This window comes from Chinchilla lanigera, unplaced genomic scaffold (assembly GCF_000276665.1).
Source record: "Chinchilla lanigera isolate Chin_1 unplaced genomic scaffold, ChiLan1.0 scaffold00001, whole genome shotgun sequence".
Taxonomy (NCBI): Eukaryota; Metazoa; Chordata; class Mammalia; order Rodentia; family Chinchillidae; genus Chinchilla; species Chinchilla lanigera.
Window position 1 is genome coordinate 62,146,867 of NW_004955402.1, and position 17,368 is coordinate 62,164,234.

Consider the following 17,368-nt stretch of genomic DNA (forward strand, 5'->3'; position numbering starts at 1 on the left):
CCACGCCGCCCCCCGGCCTCGCCGCGGCCAGAGGTGGAGCGGCCTTGTGACGGCGGAGACCTCGCGCCCGCACCCGAACCCGGCCCATCTCCGGAGCGACCCGGGGCAGGAGCAGCGGCGGGATTCGCGTCCAAGGCTTCCCTCCCGCGGGCCCCGGAGGCCGCCGCCGGGCCAGCTTTGTTCGGCTTAGCGCTCCCGGTGCCCGGGTGCTGTGTGCCCGGAGCCAGCCCGGGGGCCCAGGCCACCTCACTGATCCCAGGCTGTGCTCCCCGCCCTCCCTCCGTACAGCTTGCGTGCCGCCTAGAGTGACCCTTGGCCACGAACCCCGCGATGTCCCAGAGCGATGACAAATCCGATGATCCCATTCGGAAACGAGTAGAAAGTAAACGTCTCTGGCCTTTCCTTAATGGCCGACCTGGGAATTAAGCCGGGGTGAGCGCAGCTGTAGCGATGGGGGCTGGGTCCTTACACACGATAGGACTCCAGCAAGTTTCTGGCGAGTATGAAGTTTTTTCTCAGGCTTTTATATATATATATTTTTGAATGCATCGAAATTGGGCGCTGGAGGCACCTTTGCAGTTAATTCGCTGGTAGAAACTTCCTCTTCGAAACATCCAAAAGTGAAGGACAAGGACGGGCGCCGCAGAAGTTAGAGGCTGGGAAGATTCGGATTAACTGTAGCTGAACTTTGGCACTATAAGGTTCAGGGAACCCCGAATCCGTTTCATCAAGTTAAAAGCCTCGGCCCTGGGCGCCAGGCTTCGGCGCTCCCCGCAGGGGTCCCCAGGGCGCCCTCAAAAGGGCCGAGGAGGGGCGGCCGCGGGCACCCCAGAGTCCGCAGTCAGCACGGACGTGAGATGATTTGTTCCTTTAAAAAATAAGCTAGCCAACTTTTATGGTTAACCCAATATAAGCTGTTTGGAGGCGAATACTAATCTTTTTACTATGAGAATTAGACTGCCTGCGAAAAGAAAGGAGGGAAGAGTTGTAAGAGTTTGTCACACGGCGATGTAAAGTTTGACAAAGCAGGTATACGTCTTCGTCAGAATGGAGAAAGTGAGAAAATGCGTAGAACAGACCGGGTAAGGAGTGAATTAAATAAAACTGAGGAGAGGTCTTTTTGTTGTGGAGGTGAGGGAGCCGTATCTGCGCAGCGAGTCAGCCAAGATTAGAACAGGCGATATGCTAAAAAGAAACGCTTGCATATGTTGGGTAGATTAAGGACAAAGAATCTTTTTGTCATGGAAATGGATTTTTTTGTTTTGTTTACTTCTTCACATAGAATTTCTCACACTTGGTTTGTTTTGTATTGCCCTCAATGACTACATGATCAAATGAATGGATTTATTTCTGCCGAATGAGAAAGACAGTCTTTCCTTCAAAAGAACTACATTGCATCCCAGTGAGGAATTTTAAAGCTTTATTATTGTGGCTCCTGAATAGCTTAAAATCGGCTTTCACAGCCGCCCCAAAATGCAACAATGTAAATACTTCTCAGCTTTGTAGGGTCGTTATCAAAATGTGCAATGTCTCCTTTTATTAAAGCATATTTTAATTAACAGAGTAAAACCTCTTGTATTTAACAATTAACAAGCCGAGGCACTGCTGTTCATTTTTAATTTCACCTCAGAAATGTGAGCGCGATGAACTTAATAGTGTAAACATGTTGGAGGATATATAGTGTTGAAACCCTCAGATGGAGTAATTATTTATGAGTTCTATTTTGAATTCGCCTTGCTTCTTGAATTTGTTTAGAGGCTCACCACACCCAGGCTTTCCACCATCATCGGAGTGGAGTTTTTGTCCAGCCTGTGTTTTCTACAGCCATTCTGAGTTCTAATCACGATGTTGCTGCAGTTCCTGATCATATTTTGCAACAGGCCAAAAATAGGCTGTCTGGGGGCTGAGCCCTAGGAAAGCACTGTATTTCCCGTGCCTGTTTAAAGGGTAGTTCAGGCAAACTATTAGAACAAGTTCTTTCTGCTGTAATTGTTCTGAAGCAGATTGTTCATGGAGCATAAAAGATACTCTATTCCCTGTGAAGTCAAGGAATGCTTATGTGTGTATTACTCTAAGATAACCAACTGAAGTTTTTTTCTAAGACAAATGGTTGTACAAACTAAATTACTCCAAGATGAACCAGATCTCTTTAGAATTTTAATTTTGTTAAATGCCATGAGAATAAACATGTCCTTCGTGGAGTTACAATTGAGCTAAGTTAGGTTACAATGTTTTAGAAATGAAGTAAGTAAGTCCTTTGTATCACTTTGGGTGTAACACATTAAGTAAAGCCATGGGTCCATCTACATTGATGTCATGAAAAATACACTATGCAAAAAATTTGTAATGGGGGGCAAAGATGCAGAGGCACATTCCTTTATAGTTATAAAGCCATATTTTTGTGACTTCTTTTTCAGGCTTCAGTTTTTAGGCAAACAATGAAAAAAATGCTATACAAAAATAGATTTGGAGCTGCCCCAGCCTTACCACTGAAGGAATGAAATGATGATGCATTTAGGATGAGAAACGTAAGAATGATTCATGTAAAGTTCTAAAGTGACCCTTTCATAAAAATTTAAGATCATTCAAACTTGCATTCCCAATATAAACTACCTTTAAAATTACTTATTTGCTAATTATTTCATTCCCATTTTAGAAGTAAATGCTCTGGGGTTAAGTTAAATCTATGTCACCAATAATGATATCCTTTGAACCAGCTGAAGAGTTTTGTTCTAAGAAAAACTAATTAAAACTTCCAATGACAGTGCAGCACTTAACTCCCACGAAGAACTTTAAAGGTGTAATGTTGTTATCCTGTGTTGCATAAATGCAGTTGAAGAGAGAAGCATTTTACTGTCCTTAGAAAGTATGTATTTAAAGAAGAACAAAAGGATATTGCAACTTAAAAGTTTGCCATCCTGCATTTTGTTGGTCCTAATTGCTTCGAAGTGTTTTTATTTTCTGCCAACTTATAGTATATGGCCATCTTAAGAATCCTTTCAAATATGGTGAGCCTGTGACCTAAGGATTTACCCGAGGAATTCACAGGCTGTGTTTAAATTCAGGGAAAGAAGGCACTCAGTGAAGAGGTCTTTTTTCTTTTATCTGTAAATTCAGGGTTTGCGTTCAGCTCCCCCAGCACACTACCCACATTTACAATTCAGCATACCAAAAGGACAATGCGGAAGCCACTTTCCAGCATCCACAGGCAGATTGTTTTCTCTGAAAAATAAAAAATTAAAAGTAAGTAACCAGGGAAGAGAAAGAAAACCTGCAGATACTTCTTTTAAAAATAGCACTTAGAAACTTAACCCATTTTAGAACACATATTACCATGATCAACAAAAAAAGGGGGCCCATTAATTCTACCTTTCAGAGAGCTGATTATGTGACAAGAGTTAGGGAATTTTTGTGTACAATGCACTTCAAACTTTCACAGCATATGCATAATCCAGAATTTTTTATTGTGTTCAGAGCCAGAGAAAGGAAAAGGTATGGAGTAACAAACAGCAGGAATTACTTAGCAAGCTGATTATTTTTTGTATCCACAATGATGGTGAAAGCAGGCAAAAGTGGGTCAGATTTCATTTTCAGCTTCAGTCTCTAAGGAGCTCTACCATTCATCTCCAGGTAGCCTTAAGAATATTTTCTTTCAGGGGGAAATGCAGCAAAGGTACAGCCAAGGTTTCTATTTTGCAGTCTGACCATCAGTTGGAATTTAGTATTCTTAAATGTAAGTACTGGCACAGGCTTTTACTTAAGTAAATTTAAAATCTTTTTAACTGCTAATAAGGTCATTCCTTATCTTGTAATGGTGCAAGATAGTTTTAAGAAGCATAAATTTTTAATCATGTAACAGGAAAGGTGTTTTTTGTTTTTTGGATTTTTTTCTGTTTTATTGGCTTTACTTTTCCTACGTGATTTCTTGATTCATTCCCAGAACGAGAGCAACATATCTTAGTCTCATGAAGATGTGAACTAATTTTACTGTTAGGGTAGCTTTGTAATTACAGCATAATTTAAATTGCTACACATTTCATATAAAATCAGATATAAATAAAACCTATGTGAAAATCAAATATTTTACTATTACTTTAAGTAAACTTTGATTTTAAAAAATCTTGGATTTTTCTCATGTAATTTCAACACATTCATGATTTAAAATGTAGTTAAGTGTGTGATTTCCAAGCAAACAAATAAGGGAAGTCATGTTACAAAAAGTATAAAATATTAACAAGGTAATGGAGTGGCCTCTATGTTACAGATTAAGATTGATTTGTTTCTTAATTAAAGGGAAGAATTTTCAAGTGTTCACCAAAGAGACCAGATGAGGCCAGTTGGTGTCTAAATATTTTCCTCTGTGGGCCTTTTTAAATCACCCCCAGATTAGTTCTGCGTGCTATCAGAGATCCTCCTCCCTTTGCACTCTCTGTGAACAGCGGCCACACAGCGTAGCGTAGAAAGCCTTTTTGTCTGCTGTCTGTGAAAGGTGGGTTGCAGAGTGCTGCTGGCCAGCCTCCGACAGACTCTCCCTGAAGGTAGGTAGTTAGAAGTGCTTTGACAAACCTTGCTGATTTAACCTTTGCCTGCTTTGCCCTGCCAGGGGTGGCCACTAGATGTCAAGCTCATAATACAATTAGTGCATCTGTGCTGTTGACCTTGGCAACAGGACTCACCAGTGTTCTGTTAAGTGTGAACACTGAATCTGAGTGTTAACTAGAGATCCCGAGAGTTTGTTCCATGCAGCACCGCTTATCAAATGCCATCTAGTCCGGCACAAGTGTTTATAGTTCTTAGAAGAAGAGAAACTGGCTTTCTTTTGTGTAGCTCTTGCGTCTTGAACTGTTTAGTTAACCCTGCAGGTGCCACAGTCCTTCATATTCACTCTTTTCAAGGGTGACCTCAGCTGAATTGTTTGATAATTCTATTGTATGATGTGCGTATGTGCGAGTCACTGGCTTCACCGTTTTTCCTGGCTGATTTTCTCCCATAGAATTTAAACAGTGCTACAAAGTGATGACAAATCATGGAATGATTTAGTCACCTGACCCCGAGTGTGGCAGCCTAATGGTTATGGCTGATCCAAGCCTTTTTCCTGGTCACAGCATAGATGGTCCCCTCCAGGGCCATTTAAATGTGAGGATTTATACTTCTAACTAATTTTGCTATCAATCTATCTATTTCTGCACATGGCAAATTTGAAAAATGGCCAGTGGGTGGGTAATTACATAGGCACTTTGCAGGAAACACATCATGAAATAATGTTTAATTTCACATGTCAAATCTACAAAGCCTTGTCTCCTATATTTAAAACATCTCACCTTAGCCAAAAATGACCTGGTAAAATCTTGCATTCATCCCTCACCAAAGTTTGATTGAAATTATTTGTGTTAGTTGAAAAATTTCAGGTCTGTGTATTTTTCATTAGGCATAGATAGCGATATGTGTATTCACTGGGAGCGTGATTACAACATAACATCTAAGTGAAAGGACTATTGTGCAACCTTGAAGTGTAACAAACATCTTATTATCTAGTGCAGCGTCAGGGCTGATAGTTAGAGCGAGTATGCATGCTGTGCTGCTCCCATCTGCATGTACCCATAAAGGAACAGTGTTTCTGCCCCTGATGCTTTACTGCAGATTAAAACTGCAAACCTTTTAAACAGAAGATGTTTGGTGCCTGTGCCACAGGTGGTCATGACTTAACAAATTTGAGATGTGGGCCACTGAGTAAGAGGGAGTGTGCAGGTCAGTGTCGCGTTGAGCATAGCAAGAGTGCCCTCCACTGTTCAACTCTGTGAGCACAAGCTAAAGGTCTGGGGAAAAGGACAGAAAATTTTTCTATTGCGCCTGGAATTTCTTCTACATTGTTAAACACAGTGGGGGTCTCTATTTGTCTCCTCCTGTGTCACAGCTTGGGCTCAGTATGTGATAATTCATCTTTCTTTATGGGATTCAAAGCTATCATAAGGAGTTAAAAAGAATTAATTTGCAAGAAAATAAGTGGCTCCTAACCATTTAGGAAAACTTGAAAAATGCTTACTAGATTTTTTAAAAATGGAAAAGCAAAGAAGAAAGTACAGTTGCCTGTCCCAAAGATACACATGGCATTTTAAAGTTACTAATTAAAGTGGAGAAGTTAACATGCCTCTTCCAGTGCTTAAACAAGTTTTGCTTCTCCCTTTCTTAATTGGAATGAAGAATGTGTAACAAAAGTGTGACAGGATAAAAGTAACTAAAAATGAAATTACAAAACACCTCTTTTACTTCTTTGTAATTGATGGACTTACAAGGCAGGGTACTCCTAAAAAGAGAAATTTTTTAAAAAGTCTTGCCAATAACTGTAGCTAGAAAATTTTTAAGTAAGCATTATGCCTCAAATATATTTATACATAATAATTTTACTTGTGACTTTAAAAAAGATAATTATTCCACAGGTAATTATTCCATTTTCTGACACATCATTCTCTGGAAAGTAATAAAACATGATATGAATATGTTTTGTAACAGCCAGGAATGAAAGCCAAAAGACTACTGAAATTGTTCAGGGCTTCTTTCATAGAGAGAGTCAGTCCTAGGAATAACAATAGTTCTGTAAAACGTTTTCTGTGTCTTTACCCGGGTGTAGGAAAATACGTGTATTTTTGAAGCTACTGCCTTCACAGCTGCCCTTTTGTTCAAGAGTTTTTCTGAAATTCTGTGGGGATGTTTTCTCCTTCCTGTACAAGCGAGAAACAGAAATCACACAAGAACACGTGAATAGCAATGGAGTTAGAAACCCTGAAAATGTTAAGTATAAATAGCAAATGTTGGGATGGCTGTAGATCAAACTAAAATAATAGTATTTTTAGCCTGTGTAGTACAGGAGACTGATGTGGCATCAGGGGTTTGGTATATGTTTGACATCAGTGAAGGAGAGTTCTGAGAGCTGGTTCCCGTGTCTTCTTCATGTTCATATATGACCAGGGCAGTGAGTACATATGGCTCAGTCCCTTGCCTGTTTCTCGTTTCAGCTCTATTAGTGAACTGTATGCAAAAAATAAATAGCTTTGACACTAATAATAATGTTTACAATTTTTGTTTTTAAATTCTCCCTTTAAAGAAAGAAAGAAAATGAACATTGCATTTATGATAAATTTCTTAAAACTTGTTACTGGTGTCCTGCTGTTAGAAAGTACCTCCCTAACAGGGATTTACCTTGAAATAAGAATGGTAAGCCTTATTTCATGGATGTAATAACTTCTATGTTTAGAGCATAGCAGCTAGTTCAGAATGTTCATGTAATTAAAAGATGGTTAAATGCATTTTAACCTGACATAATGTTGCCTTTAAATGATGCAGGATTAAAGGGTTAGCAGCTGTATGATACAACTGTGAATTGCATTCGGACTTCTCCCGCATAGATTTTCTTATTATGGAAAGCACTTAAATAAATAAATAAAGTCAGATTAGCACATAGGCACTGTAATATTGCCTGTAATCACTGTAATGAGAAAAGTCATGGAAACAAGTTATAAAACTCCTTTCTTTTCACAGTGCATCTCAAGTCGACACTTGGGCTCTGCACATCAGTGAAATGTCTTGCTGCTTCTGAAGAGTTCTGTCCTCAGTAAAACATAGTCATTTGGCTTACTTCCTGCCAATCAATTCAGTTGAACTACTTGTTGTTGAATAATTTTAAAGTATGCAAACAAAATTTCAGTCCGGTATGTCAAATACTAGTTTCTTTTTGAATTCAAGACTATGTTAAGAAATTTGTGATTCTCTGTAACTTTTTTAGAATACTGATCACATTCAAGTTTTGATCACACAGTTATAGTTGAGCATGTGAAAATAGATGATCATGTTATTGGTGTTTTATATAAACTCCAATAGAAATTATAAGTGCTGACTCTGATTATATGCTCAAAATAAAAAATCTGAATTGTATAGAATTTTTGTCACTAATTACAGTTTTTAAGATACCTTTTAGTAAGAAGTCAAATTTATTATGAAGCTTTGGTGATAAACAAATTGTTAACCAGTTGTCAGTTTCCTTAGGTTCATTAGCACAGTGAACTTTAACAGATCCAAATGGTCAGAATGCCAGCTTTACAATTTCCTTCAATTTGAAGGAATGTAAGTGGAAGATTGTTTTACTTTGACAAGAATATCTTCATTATGTTGAGGTAATTATCACTTAAAGTTGCACTAAACAAAATTACTTACTTGGCAGAAAGAACTTAGATATTCTAGGAACAATCTGTACAATTGAGAAACGATTGTAATTTAGCACTGTACCAATGAGAAAAAATGAAATTACCTATGGGAAGATTCCCTAACTCTTACTCATTTGAAAATGAACCCTAAAAGTGCTTAACACATCAAAAGCTAATGGGAATGTAAAAATGCAAATCTTTAAGGTAAATAGAGATTTGTTTGGGTCAAGACCTTTACAGAAAGCACAAGATCTTTGTATAAAACAGAAGTGTTTCTCTATATCACATGCTATTGTTTGTTACAAAGAAAATCTGGGAAATGTTCATTTGTTAAAAATATAGTTTAGTTACAGTTAAATAAATTAATTCTTTTAACACTGAACTGACTTTAAATGATCCAGAAGTTGACGTAACTCTTAAGCATTTTCTCAGTGAATGGAAAAGTGTTTGTTTAATAAGATATATATTGTTTAATTTTGTAAAATTATAAACTTATATAGCATGTGAATGTTTTTGTACATCATGTAAGTTACACATTTTATCTCATCTAAAAGGAGTTACATGTGAAAAATATGTCAAGCAATTAGCAATTTTAATTGTGTTACTTTCCTTTTCTAAAAGGTTTATATCATAGCTTTAAAATATTGGAACTTTGGAAGTCAGTCCCTTATTTAATCATTTGATTGCTTAATGGAGGTGAACTTTTTAAAATACCTATTTAGATTACCTTTTTTAATGGGTAGGTCTAAAGAACATTCCACAGTTAAGAAATTTTAAAGCAGAAGTTCTTGGGATTTTATGAGAAATTTTAAGATAATAAGACTAGAATTTTAAATAACGCTTATTTTTGTGATCAGTCACTAAGAAATTATTTACCTGAAGATTTTAGGTTGTTGTTTTGTTTTGTTTGCCCTATTCCATAACCTTAGCAGGCTTACAATTAGATCTTGCATATATTGAGGAAAGTTGAGTGCTCGGAGATTTTGTTAATGTGCCTATCTGCAGTATAAATCGGCTGTGCCTTTGCTTGCAGCTACCCTCAACCTCATTACAGATACCTATTACATTCCTTCCTCCTCGCTGTAATGAGACTGCTTGCTGCAGCCTGATCTTCCGTGCTGAATTTAGTTTAAAAGTCTAGCAGCCTTTATGGGCTGCAAGCTCTAACTTCTTTTCCCCTTCAAATGGCTTAGCCAGTTAAGAAAATGCTAATTGAATGCTGCTAATAATTTTTTAAAGGCATGTATAAATTACCTGGAAATAATGGCCTCATAGAGAGCAGCAGACTGGCCTCAAAAAATGTTTCTATTTCTTTTCCAGGAGAGAAAGCAATGTACTTTCACTCAATGTTTTCTAAAAATCAGTTTTCACTACTGAACTCAGGGCTAAATTATTTCACCAAAACCCTAAAAGAAAAAAATAGAGACTTTAGCAAAGCTGTATATTAATTTTTTTCTGGGGACACAGACTTTGAGGATGTTTTGTTCTCACATTCAGCCGTGCATGTTTAACAAAGAGCTGACTTGCAGCTGTCATTGGGCTCTGTTCAAACTGATTTGTTGCTGTCACTCCATCTGTAAGTTGACAAAAAGCAGCTATGAGTCAGTAATACTCAGGCTAGCAGAGAGGACCCAGCAGTGACTCGGCGGGACTGCACAACCCGGCTTTCGAAAAGGTAGCAGCCAGAAGTGTGATCGTGTGTCGATGTCTCATTCCTGTGCAGCTCTTTATTTGATCAGGTGTGAATTAGAGTTGTTCATTAAACACGGTTGTTATTCGGCATAAGAGGGTAAGGGGAGACAGAGGAAGTGGCTGCCTACAACAGTAATTAAACATGTGTAACCAATTAGAGGGTTTTCCACTATGGCACAAGCATATAATTTGCTAAGTCTTTCTATGAGAATAGATGAAAATAGGTACAAAAAGTGTGTCTGACTACAACATTCTCATGTTAAACATGTCAACATAAATGAACTTTAAATATATAATTTCTAGTTTGTTAACAAACCACTGAACTCTATTGGCTAATCACAATTACATGTAATTTCAGTTCATTTTGCCAAGAAATATTGCATCGGACAGAGCCAATTAATTGTATTAAACAAGATTCATTTTAGGCCTAGCCTATATTGATAGTCATCTGGCAAACCTAAAATATACAAATGTACCTCTTCTACCAGGGAAGCCTGGACAAAAAAGGTGCAAGTAGATTGGTTGGTCGAACTCTTAAGTCAGGAGAGATTGTTTTTCTCAGCAGAAAGGCAAGAAGTGCCTAGATTTTCTTTGTTACATTTACAAATGAAAGTATTTAGCCGCAATTTCCTACATGAAAGAAATGCCTATTGATTGCAAAGGTTCTATAGAATTAGTTTAGATCCGTACAGCCTAGATCCGTACAGCCTCAGCCCTGCATGAAGATAAATCCTTGCAGCAGCCGAGCCCAGCGGAGACCACACCAGAGTGCAGGCAGCTTTGCTCGAGTGCTGACGAGCTGGGGAGGTTGTGGATTAGTTTAGCAGTGTTAAGTGAACTGGCAGAGGCATCTGTAATTTCACTGGAAATGAGGAAGCCCGATGGTAAAGGGGAGCCCTAATGAGCCCATCGAAGCTGGCTTTGTACCCAACAGACAGGGTGGCTGCGGATTGTATGAAAATATTGGAAATCAATAGCTTCTATGGAATTTCATTAAGAAGCAGTATCCACAATTGATAGAGCCTCATAATTTGATGGATTGTGCTAAGAAAATGATTAGCTAGCTAGAAAGAGTCATAGAACACACACGCTGGGACGTCAGAAATGTTGAAGTGGGGTAATTTGTACAAAATAAAAAATATTGATTTTACTTATGGGCAAAATTTTGAAACGGAGGGCGGCTGTCTGGCAGGCCCGGCTGATGTGGTCCCTTGGTTTCCTAGGCGTCCCCGGGGAAGGCGGCGACGACGCAGACAGCGGGAACGAGAGCCGCAGCGGCGGAGAGGAGACCAGCGTGTGCGAGAAATGCTGCGCGGAGTTCTTCAAGTGGGCTGACTTCCTGCAGCACAAGAAGAGCTGCACCAAGAACCCGCTGGTGCTCATCGTGGGCGAGGATGAGCCTGCGCCACCGACAGAGGAGTTCCCGGAAGCCTCGCCTGCCAGCTCGCCTGGAGAACGCGCAGAGGCTGAGAGCGAAGCCGCGGAGGAGGCAGCCCCAGCGGAGGGCGAGGCGGAGGTCCCAGTGCCCGCGCGCGAGCTGGAGTCCATGGACGTGGAGGCATCGGGGGACAAGGGCGGTGCGGGCCCCGGCGCCCCTGCCCCGCCGCCCCCCGTGCTAGCCCCGGGCCCTGAGCCTACCGCGCCAGCCTTCGCGATGCCCAGCACTAACGTGACGCTCGAGACGCTGCTCAGCACCAAGGTGGCTGTGGCACAGTTCTCACAGGGCGCCCGCGCGGCAGGTGGCACAGTGGGCACGGGCGTGGGGGCTGTGGCCATCCCCATGATCCTCGAGCAGCTAGTGGCCCTGCAGCAGCAGCAAATCCACCAGCTGCAGCTCATCGAGCAGATACGCAGCCAGGTAGCCCTCATGAGCCGCCAGCCTGCGCGGCCACCCCTGAATCCGGCGGCGGCGGCACCACCGCCACCTGGCACCCCCGGCCCACCTTCCCTGGCTGCACACCCTGCACTGCAGCTCTCAGCCACACCGGCCCCCGGCCCTGCAGGCCCCCCCGTCCCACCAGCCACCTTCGAGGGCTCCCAGCCCCTTGCACCACCTGCATCTGGAGCAAGTCCCCCAGGGGGCCCTGGCCCAGCGGAGTGCGCAGCACCTCTAGCCTCCAGCACAGGGCCCACTGCACCCAGCAGCACTCCGCAGCCGCAGAACGCGCCAACGCCCCCTGCCCTGGGCCCTGGGCCCCTGCTCAGCTCAGCTCCCAGCCTGCCAAGCCCTCTGCTACCTCAGACCTCCTCTAGCAGCGTCATCTTCCCCAACCCCTTGGTCAGCATTGCCGCCACAGCCAATGCGCTAGACCCACTGTCAGCTCTCATGAAGCACCGAAAGGGCAAGCCACCCAACGTGTCGGTGTTCGAGCCGAAGGCCAGCGCTGAGGACCCCTTCTTCAAGCACAAATGTAGGTTCTGTGCCAAGGTCTTTGGCAGCGACAGTGCGCTGCAGATCCACTTGCGCTCCCACACTGGCGAGCGGCCCTTCAAGTGCAACATCTGTGGGAACCGCTTCTCCACCAAAGGCAACCTGAAGGTGCACTTCCAGAGGCACAAGGAGAAGTACCCACACATCCAGATGAACCCTTACCCTGTCCCAGAGTACCTCGACAATGTGCCCACCTGCTCGGGAATTCCCTATGGCATGTCACTGCCCCCAGAAAAGCCGGTAACCACCTGGCTGGACAGCAAGCCAGTGCTGCCAACAGTGCCCACGTCTGTGGGGCTGCAGCTGCCCCCCACCGTCCCTAGTGCTCACAGCTACGCTGACTCCCCTAGTGTCACCCCCATCAGTCGCTCCCCACAGAGGCCCTCTCCTGCATCCAGCGAATGCACATCCTTGTCTCCAGGCCTCAACCATGCTGACCCCAGCATCCCAGTGACAGCCGAGTCCCCACAGCCACTCAGCGGGTCTTCTCTGACTAAAACTGAACCTGTCAGCCTGCCTTGCACAAATGCAAGGACAGGGGACATTCCTGTTGGTGGACAGGTCAGTGCTGTGCCCACATCTGCAGCCACTGCTGTCACAGACAGCACTTCCACAAGCCTTGGCAGCCCCGGTCTTCCAGCAGCCTCTGACCAGTTCAAGGCCCAGTTTCCCTTTGGTGGCCTGCTCGACTCTATGCAAACATCAGAAACCTCAAAACTGCAGCAATTGGTAGAGAACATTGATAAGAAGATGACGGATCCAAATCAGTGTGTCATCTGCCACCGGGTGCTGAGCTGTCAGAGTGCCCTGAAGATGCATTACAGGACACATACAGGGGAAAGGCCTTTCAAATGCAAGATCTGTGGCCGTGCCTTTACCACCAAGGGCAACCTGAAGACACACTTTGGGGTCCACCGCGCCAAGCCACCCCTGCGCGTGCAGCACTCCTGTCCCATCTGCCAGAAGAAGTTCACAAACGCCGTGGTGCTGCAACAGCACATCCGCATGCACATGGGAGGCCAGATCCCCAACACACCGCTGCCAGAGGGCTTCCCGGATGCCATGGACGCGGACCTGCCTTTTGATGAAAAGAACGTGGAAACCCTGAGCAGCTATGACGACGACATTGACGAGAACTCCATGGAGGAGGACACAGAACTGAAGGACACAGCCAGTGATTCATCCAAACCACTCCTCGCCTACTCGGGGTCCTGCCCACCCTCACCTCCCTCAGTCATCTCCAGCATTGCTGCCCTAGAGAATCAGATGAAGATGATTGATTCAGTCATGAACTGTCAGCAGCTGACCAGCTTGAAGTCCATGGAAAATGGATCCGGGGAAAGTGATCACCTGAGCAATGATTCCTCATCAGTGGTGGGTGACCTGGAGAGCCACAGTGCAGGCAGTCCTGCCCTGTCAGAATCCTCATCCTCCCAGGCGCTGTCACCCACCAACAGCAATGGTGAGAGCTTCCGCTCTAAGTCCCCAGGCCTCGGCAACCAAGAGGACCCACAGGAGATCCCACTAAAGACAGAAAGGCCAGACAGTCCACCCTCAGGCCCAGGAAATGGAGGTGCCCTGGACCTGACAGCCAGCCACCCCAGCCGGCCCGTCATCAAGGAAGAGGCCCCCTTCAGCCTGCTGTACCTCAACAGAGAGCGGGGTAAGTGTATGAGCACTGTGTGTGGTGTCTGTGGCAAGCCCTTTGCTTGCAAGAGCGCGTTGGAAATCCACCACCGCAGCCATACCAAGGAACGGCCATTTGTCTGCTCAGTCTGCAGGCGGGGGTGTTCCACTATGGGTAATTTAAAACAGCACTTACTGACACACAAATTGAAAGATCTGCCTTCTCAGGTATTTGACCCCAACTTTACTCTAGGTCCCAGCCACAGCACTCCTAGCCTGGTCTCCAGCCCTGCGCCCACCATGATCAAAATGGAAGTGAACGGTCACAGCAAGGCCATCGCACTGAGCGAGGGCCCACCACTGCCGGCTGGGGTCCAGATCCCCACAGGTCCCCAGACAGTGATGACCCCAGGCCTGGCACCCATGCTGGCGCCCCCACCACGCCGGACACCCAAGCAGCACAACTGCCAGTCCTGTGGGAAGACCTTCTCCTCGGCCAGTGCTCTGCAGATCCATGAGCGTACCCACACTGGGGAGAAGCCCTTCGGCTGCACCATCTGTGGGAGGGCCTTCACCACCAAGGGCAACCTCAAGGTAAGCGGGCCCTGGGCTTGAGGCTGCGGCTGAACCAAGAGGGTACTGTGAACAGCTCCCTGTGCTACCTGTCTTGGGCTAAATGGCAGAAACTCTGTTCTTGTCTTGGCCCAGAGGATAAGATGCTAGAGGGTATCTGTGTGGGTATGAATGTGTAGTGTGGGTGGTGTGGAGTGTGCATGTGTGTACATGTGTAGTGTGTACATATGTGTTCATACATAAAAACTCAAAGCACGCATCCCGTGCAGCAGTGGGAAGAACAGGAGGCTGGGTCTCCTTTCCGGGGGACATGACCACCTGTGCCTCTGACACCAGCCTGCTTGTGGCCTCAGAGTGCTGGTGCACACATTGCAATTTGGTAAGCAACCCCAGGCCAGGAAGTTCTCTTGAATCTGATAAGAAAATGAATTTGGCCTTTAAACACACACAGATAATACAAATAAGACAAAGATGAGTCTTGCTCAGTGACTTCTAGAAAGTTCTTATCCATAGGGGTGCTGCCAAGGGGGTGCATGGGAGGGATTCTAGGTGAGAAGCTCCGCATCCGGCAGGGGAGGGCCAGAGAGAAAACAGTTGCCGAGTTACATCCCTTTTGAAGACTGCAGCAGCATTGTGTCTTCCTCAGGAGTCAGACTGTTGCCAAGATGCTGCTGACTCCTCTAGGGTGTGCGTCCACATGACCTCAGCTGAATATACTGGTGTCCATGTTCTGTAAAGCTGGTCCACGGAGACTGCCTGTGGCAGGGTGCACCCTCTCCAGAGACAGCCAAAGCCCAATACTGGTGGCTTCTCTGCTGGTCATGTGTTGGAAGGATAAGAGCTGCCTGAGGACTGTGCTGTTGCTGATGGCCCCAAGATGTTTTAGAATTAATGCTTTCTTGTTTGAAAGAGGGAGGGAAAAGCAACCAGTTAATAAAGAGCTCGAGTAGAAGATGTTTCCTGGGAGCTCTAGAAATTCCCAGTGCCCTTTTGGGTTTGTTTATCAGGTGTGTTAACTGAGAGAGCACTCTCATTAACTTATTTGCTGGTTTTGCTTTTTGCATTCACAAAATGAAATACTATATATTTATAAGATGCTCAGAAAAACTTCCCTGTGTTTTTACTGTACCTAAACAAAAGCTTAGGATGGGGACAGCATTGTGGAACAGCAGAAATAGGACATACCCACCTCACAGTTGTGGACTCTCTTACTGTGGCTTCTCTGTCCATCTTACACAGGTACACATGGGAACTCACATGTGGAATAATGCCCCTGCAAGGCGTGGTCGCCGCCTGTCCGTGGAAAACCCCATGGCCCTGCTAGGTGGTGATGCCCTGAAGTTCTCTGAAATGTTTCAGAAGGACCTGGCAGCTCGAGCCATGAATGTCGACCCCAGCTTTTGGAACCAGTATGCAGCAGCCATCACTAATGGCCTCGCCATGAAAAACAATGAAATCTCTGTCATTCAGAACGGAGGTATCCCCCAGCTCCCAGTAAGTCTAGGCGGAAGCGCCATTCCCTCTCTGGGTACTATGACTGGTGGGATGGACAAGGCCCGCACCGGCAGCAGCCCGCCCATTGTCAGTTTGGACAAAGTGAGCTCGGAGACAGGAGCCAGCCGTCCATTCACAAGATTTGTTGAGGATAACAAGGAGATCGGTATAAACTAGCTGGACTCATTCGGACTCAGTCCATCTGTTCTGTCCATGCTCACATTTTGTAGTTTGAGCGTCAGGCTGTGGACCCTCATGCCTAGGTTCTCATTAAAATTTTACTTGTGGCAGAAATGCTTTCACCGTGTGGCTGCCAAAAGGTCTTCTGTGAGCGCTGCATGGTCCTTTGCTCAACAGTGGGTTTGACTGTTCTTAGGAACTCTGCAACCTTTTAAATAAATTCCACTTAAAAAGAAAAAAAAAAGAAGTGCTTGGAAAACCACCTTAGAACAGAAAAAGCTCAGAGCATTTCCACTTCCTTCGTCCTAAAATCTAATAACCCTTGCAGGGGAGAATGGGGGTCCCCTGTGGTATTTCAATGAACCCCACTTGATGGTTTTGTTCAAATTAGTTAGAAACTTGAACTATGTTTTAGGAACTCTTCATCTTAAAGAAGTGGTTCAGTACTCCCAATGCTGTGTGTTACTACAGTATCTTTGTCCGTAGTATTTATAATGTTAAGATTATGCGGGTAACAGATGATGAAATAGCCCCAACCTTAAATGAAGCTTTTGTACTGCAGAATACATCTGGCTATGTGATTTTTTTTTTTTTAAAGCAAGATTTGTTTTACCATAAATAAGTGGATTATTTCAATGCAGGCGAAATTGTGGCGTTCTCTTGGGAAAGATAGCATGCCTTTTGTGTGCAAGTACCTGTCAGTAACAACCCTTTTATTATTTTTTTTAACTTAAATGTTTGTAGCTGCTATGTGGACAGTTGTTCTCTAGTGTGGTCTGTAGCCCAGCAATTGGTTGGGGAACAAGTTACAGACAAATATCACCGTAAATTATTCACAACATTATAAACAGTTGTGAGTAAATATTTCACATTATCAAAGCTGTACAATAAAAAGGTAATGTTTGTATAATGTGGTTGCAAACTCTTAATTTATACGATTGCACTTTTAGTATTTTGTATTAGGGAGGTTTGTCTATAATTTGAAAATTTAAAAAGATGTAAAGTATTTTATAAATAGTACTTCGGTTTAAGGAAAATGGAAAAAAATCCTGTTATGATTTCTTGTTTTGTCTTAAGGTCAAACGGTATGAGAAATCTATGCTACTTAAGCAGAAAAGCCACCAACACTGGTCAGTGCCTCAGTAAAATAAGGCCTGCCATTTCTTAAGTTAAC

General features: G+C 43.8%; 1 protein-coding gene across 1 annotated transcript; it reads left to right on the forward strand.

Annotated features, from left to right (window-relative positions):
* The first annotated feature begins 11,121 nt into the window (after positions 1-11,121).
* Positions 11,122-17,111, forward strand: Sall3 (spalt-like transcription factor 3). Its single transcript, XM_005373104.2, has 2 exons — positions 11,122-14,541; positions 15,760-17,111. The coding sequence occupies exons 1-2, from the start codon at positions 11,437-11,439 to the stop codon at positions 16,189-16,191; spliced, it is 3,537 nt and encodes a 1,178-aa protein (XP_005373161.1). The 5' UTR covers positions 11,122-11,436; the 3' UTR covers positions 16,192-17,111.
* The last annotated feature ends 257 nt before the right edge of the window (positions 17,112-17,368 follow it).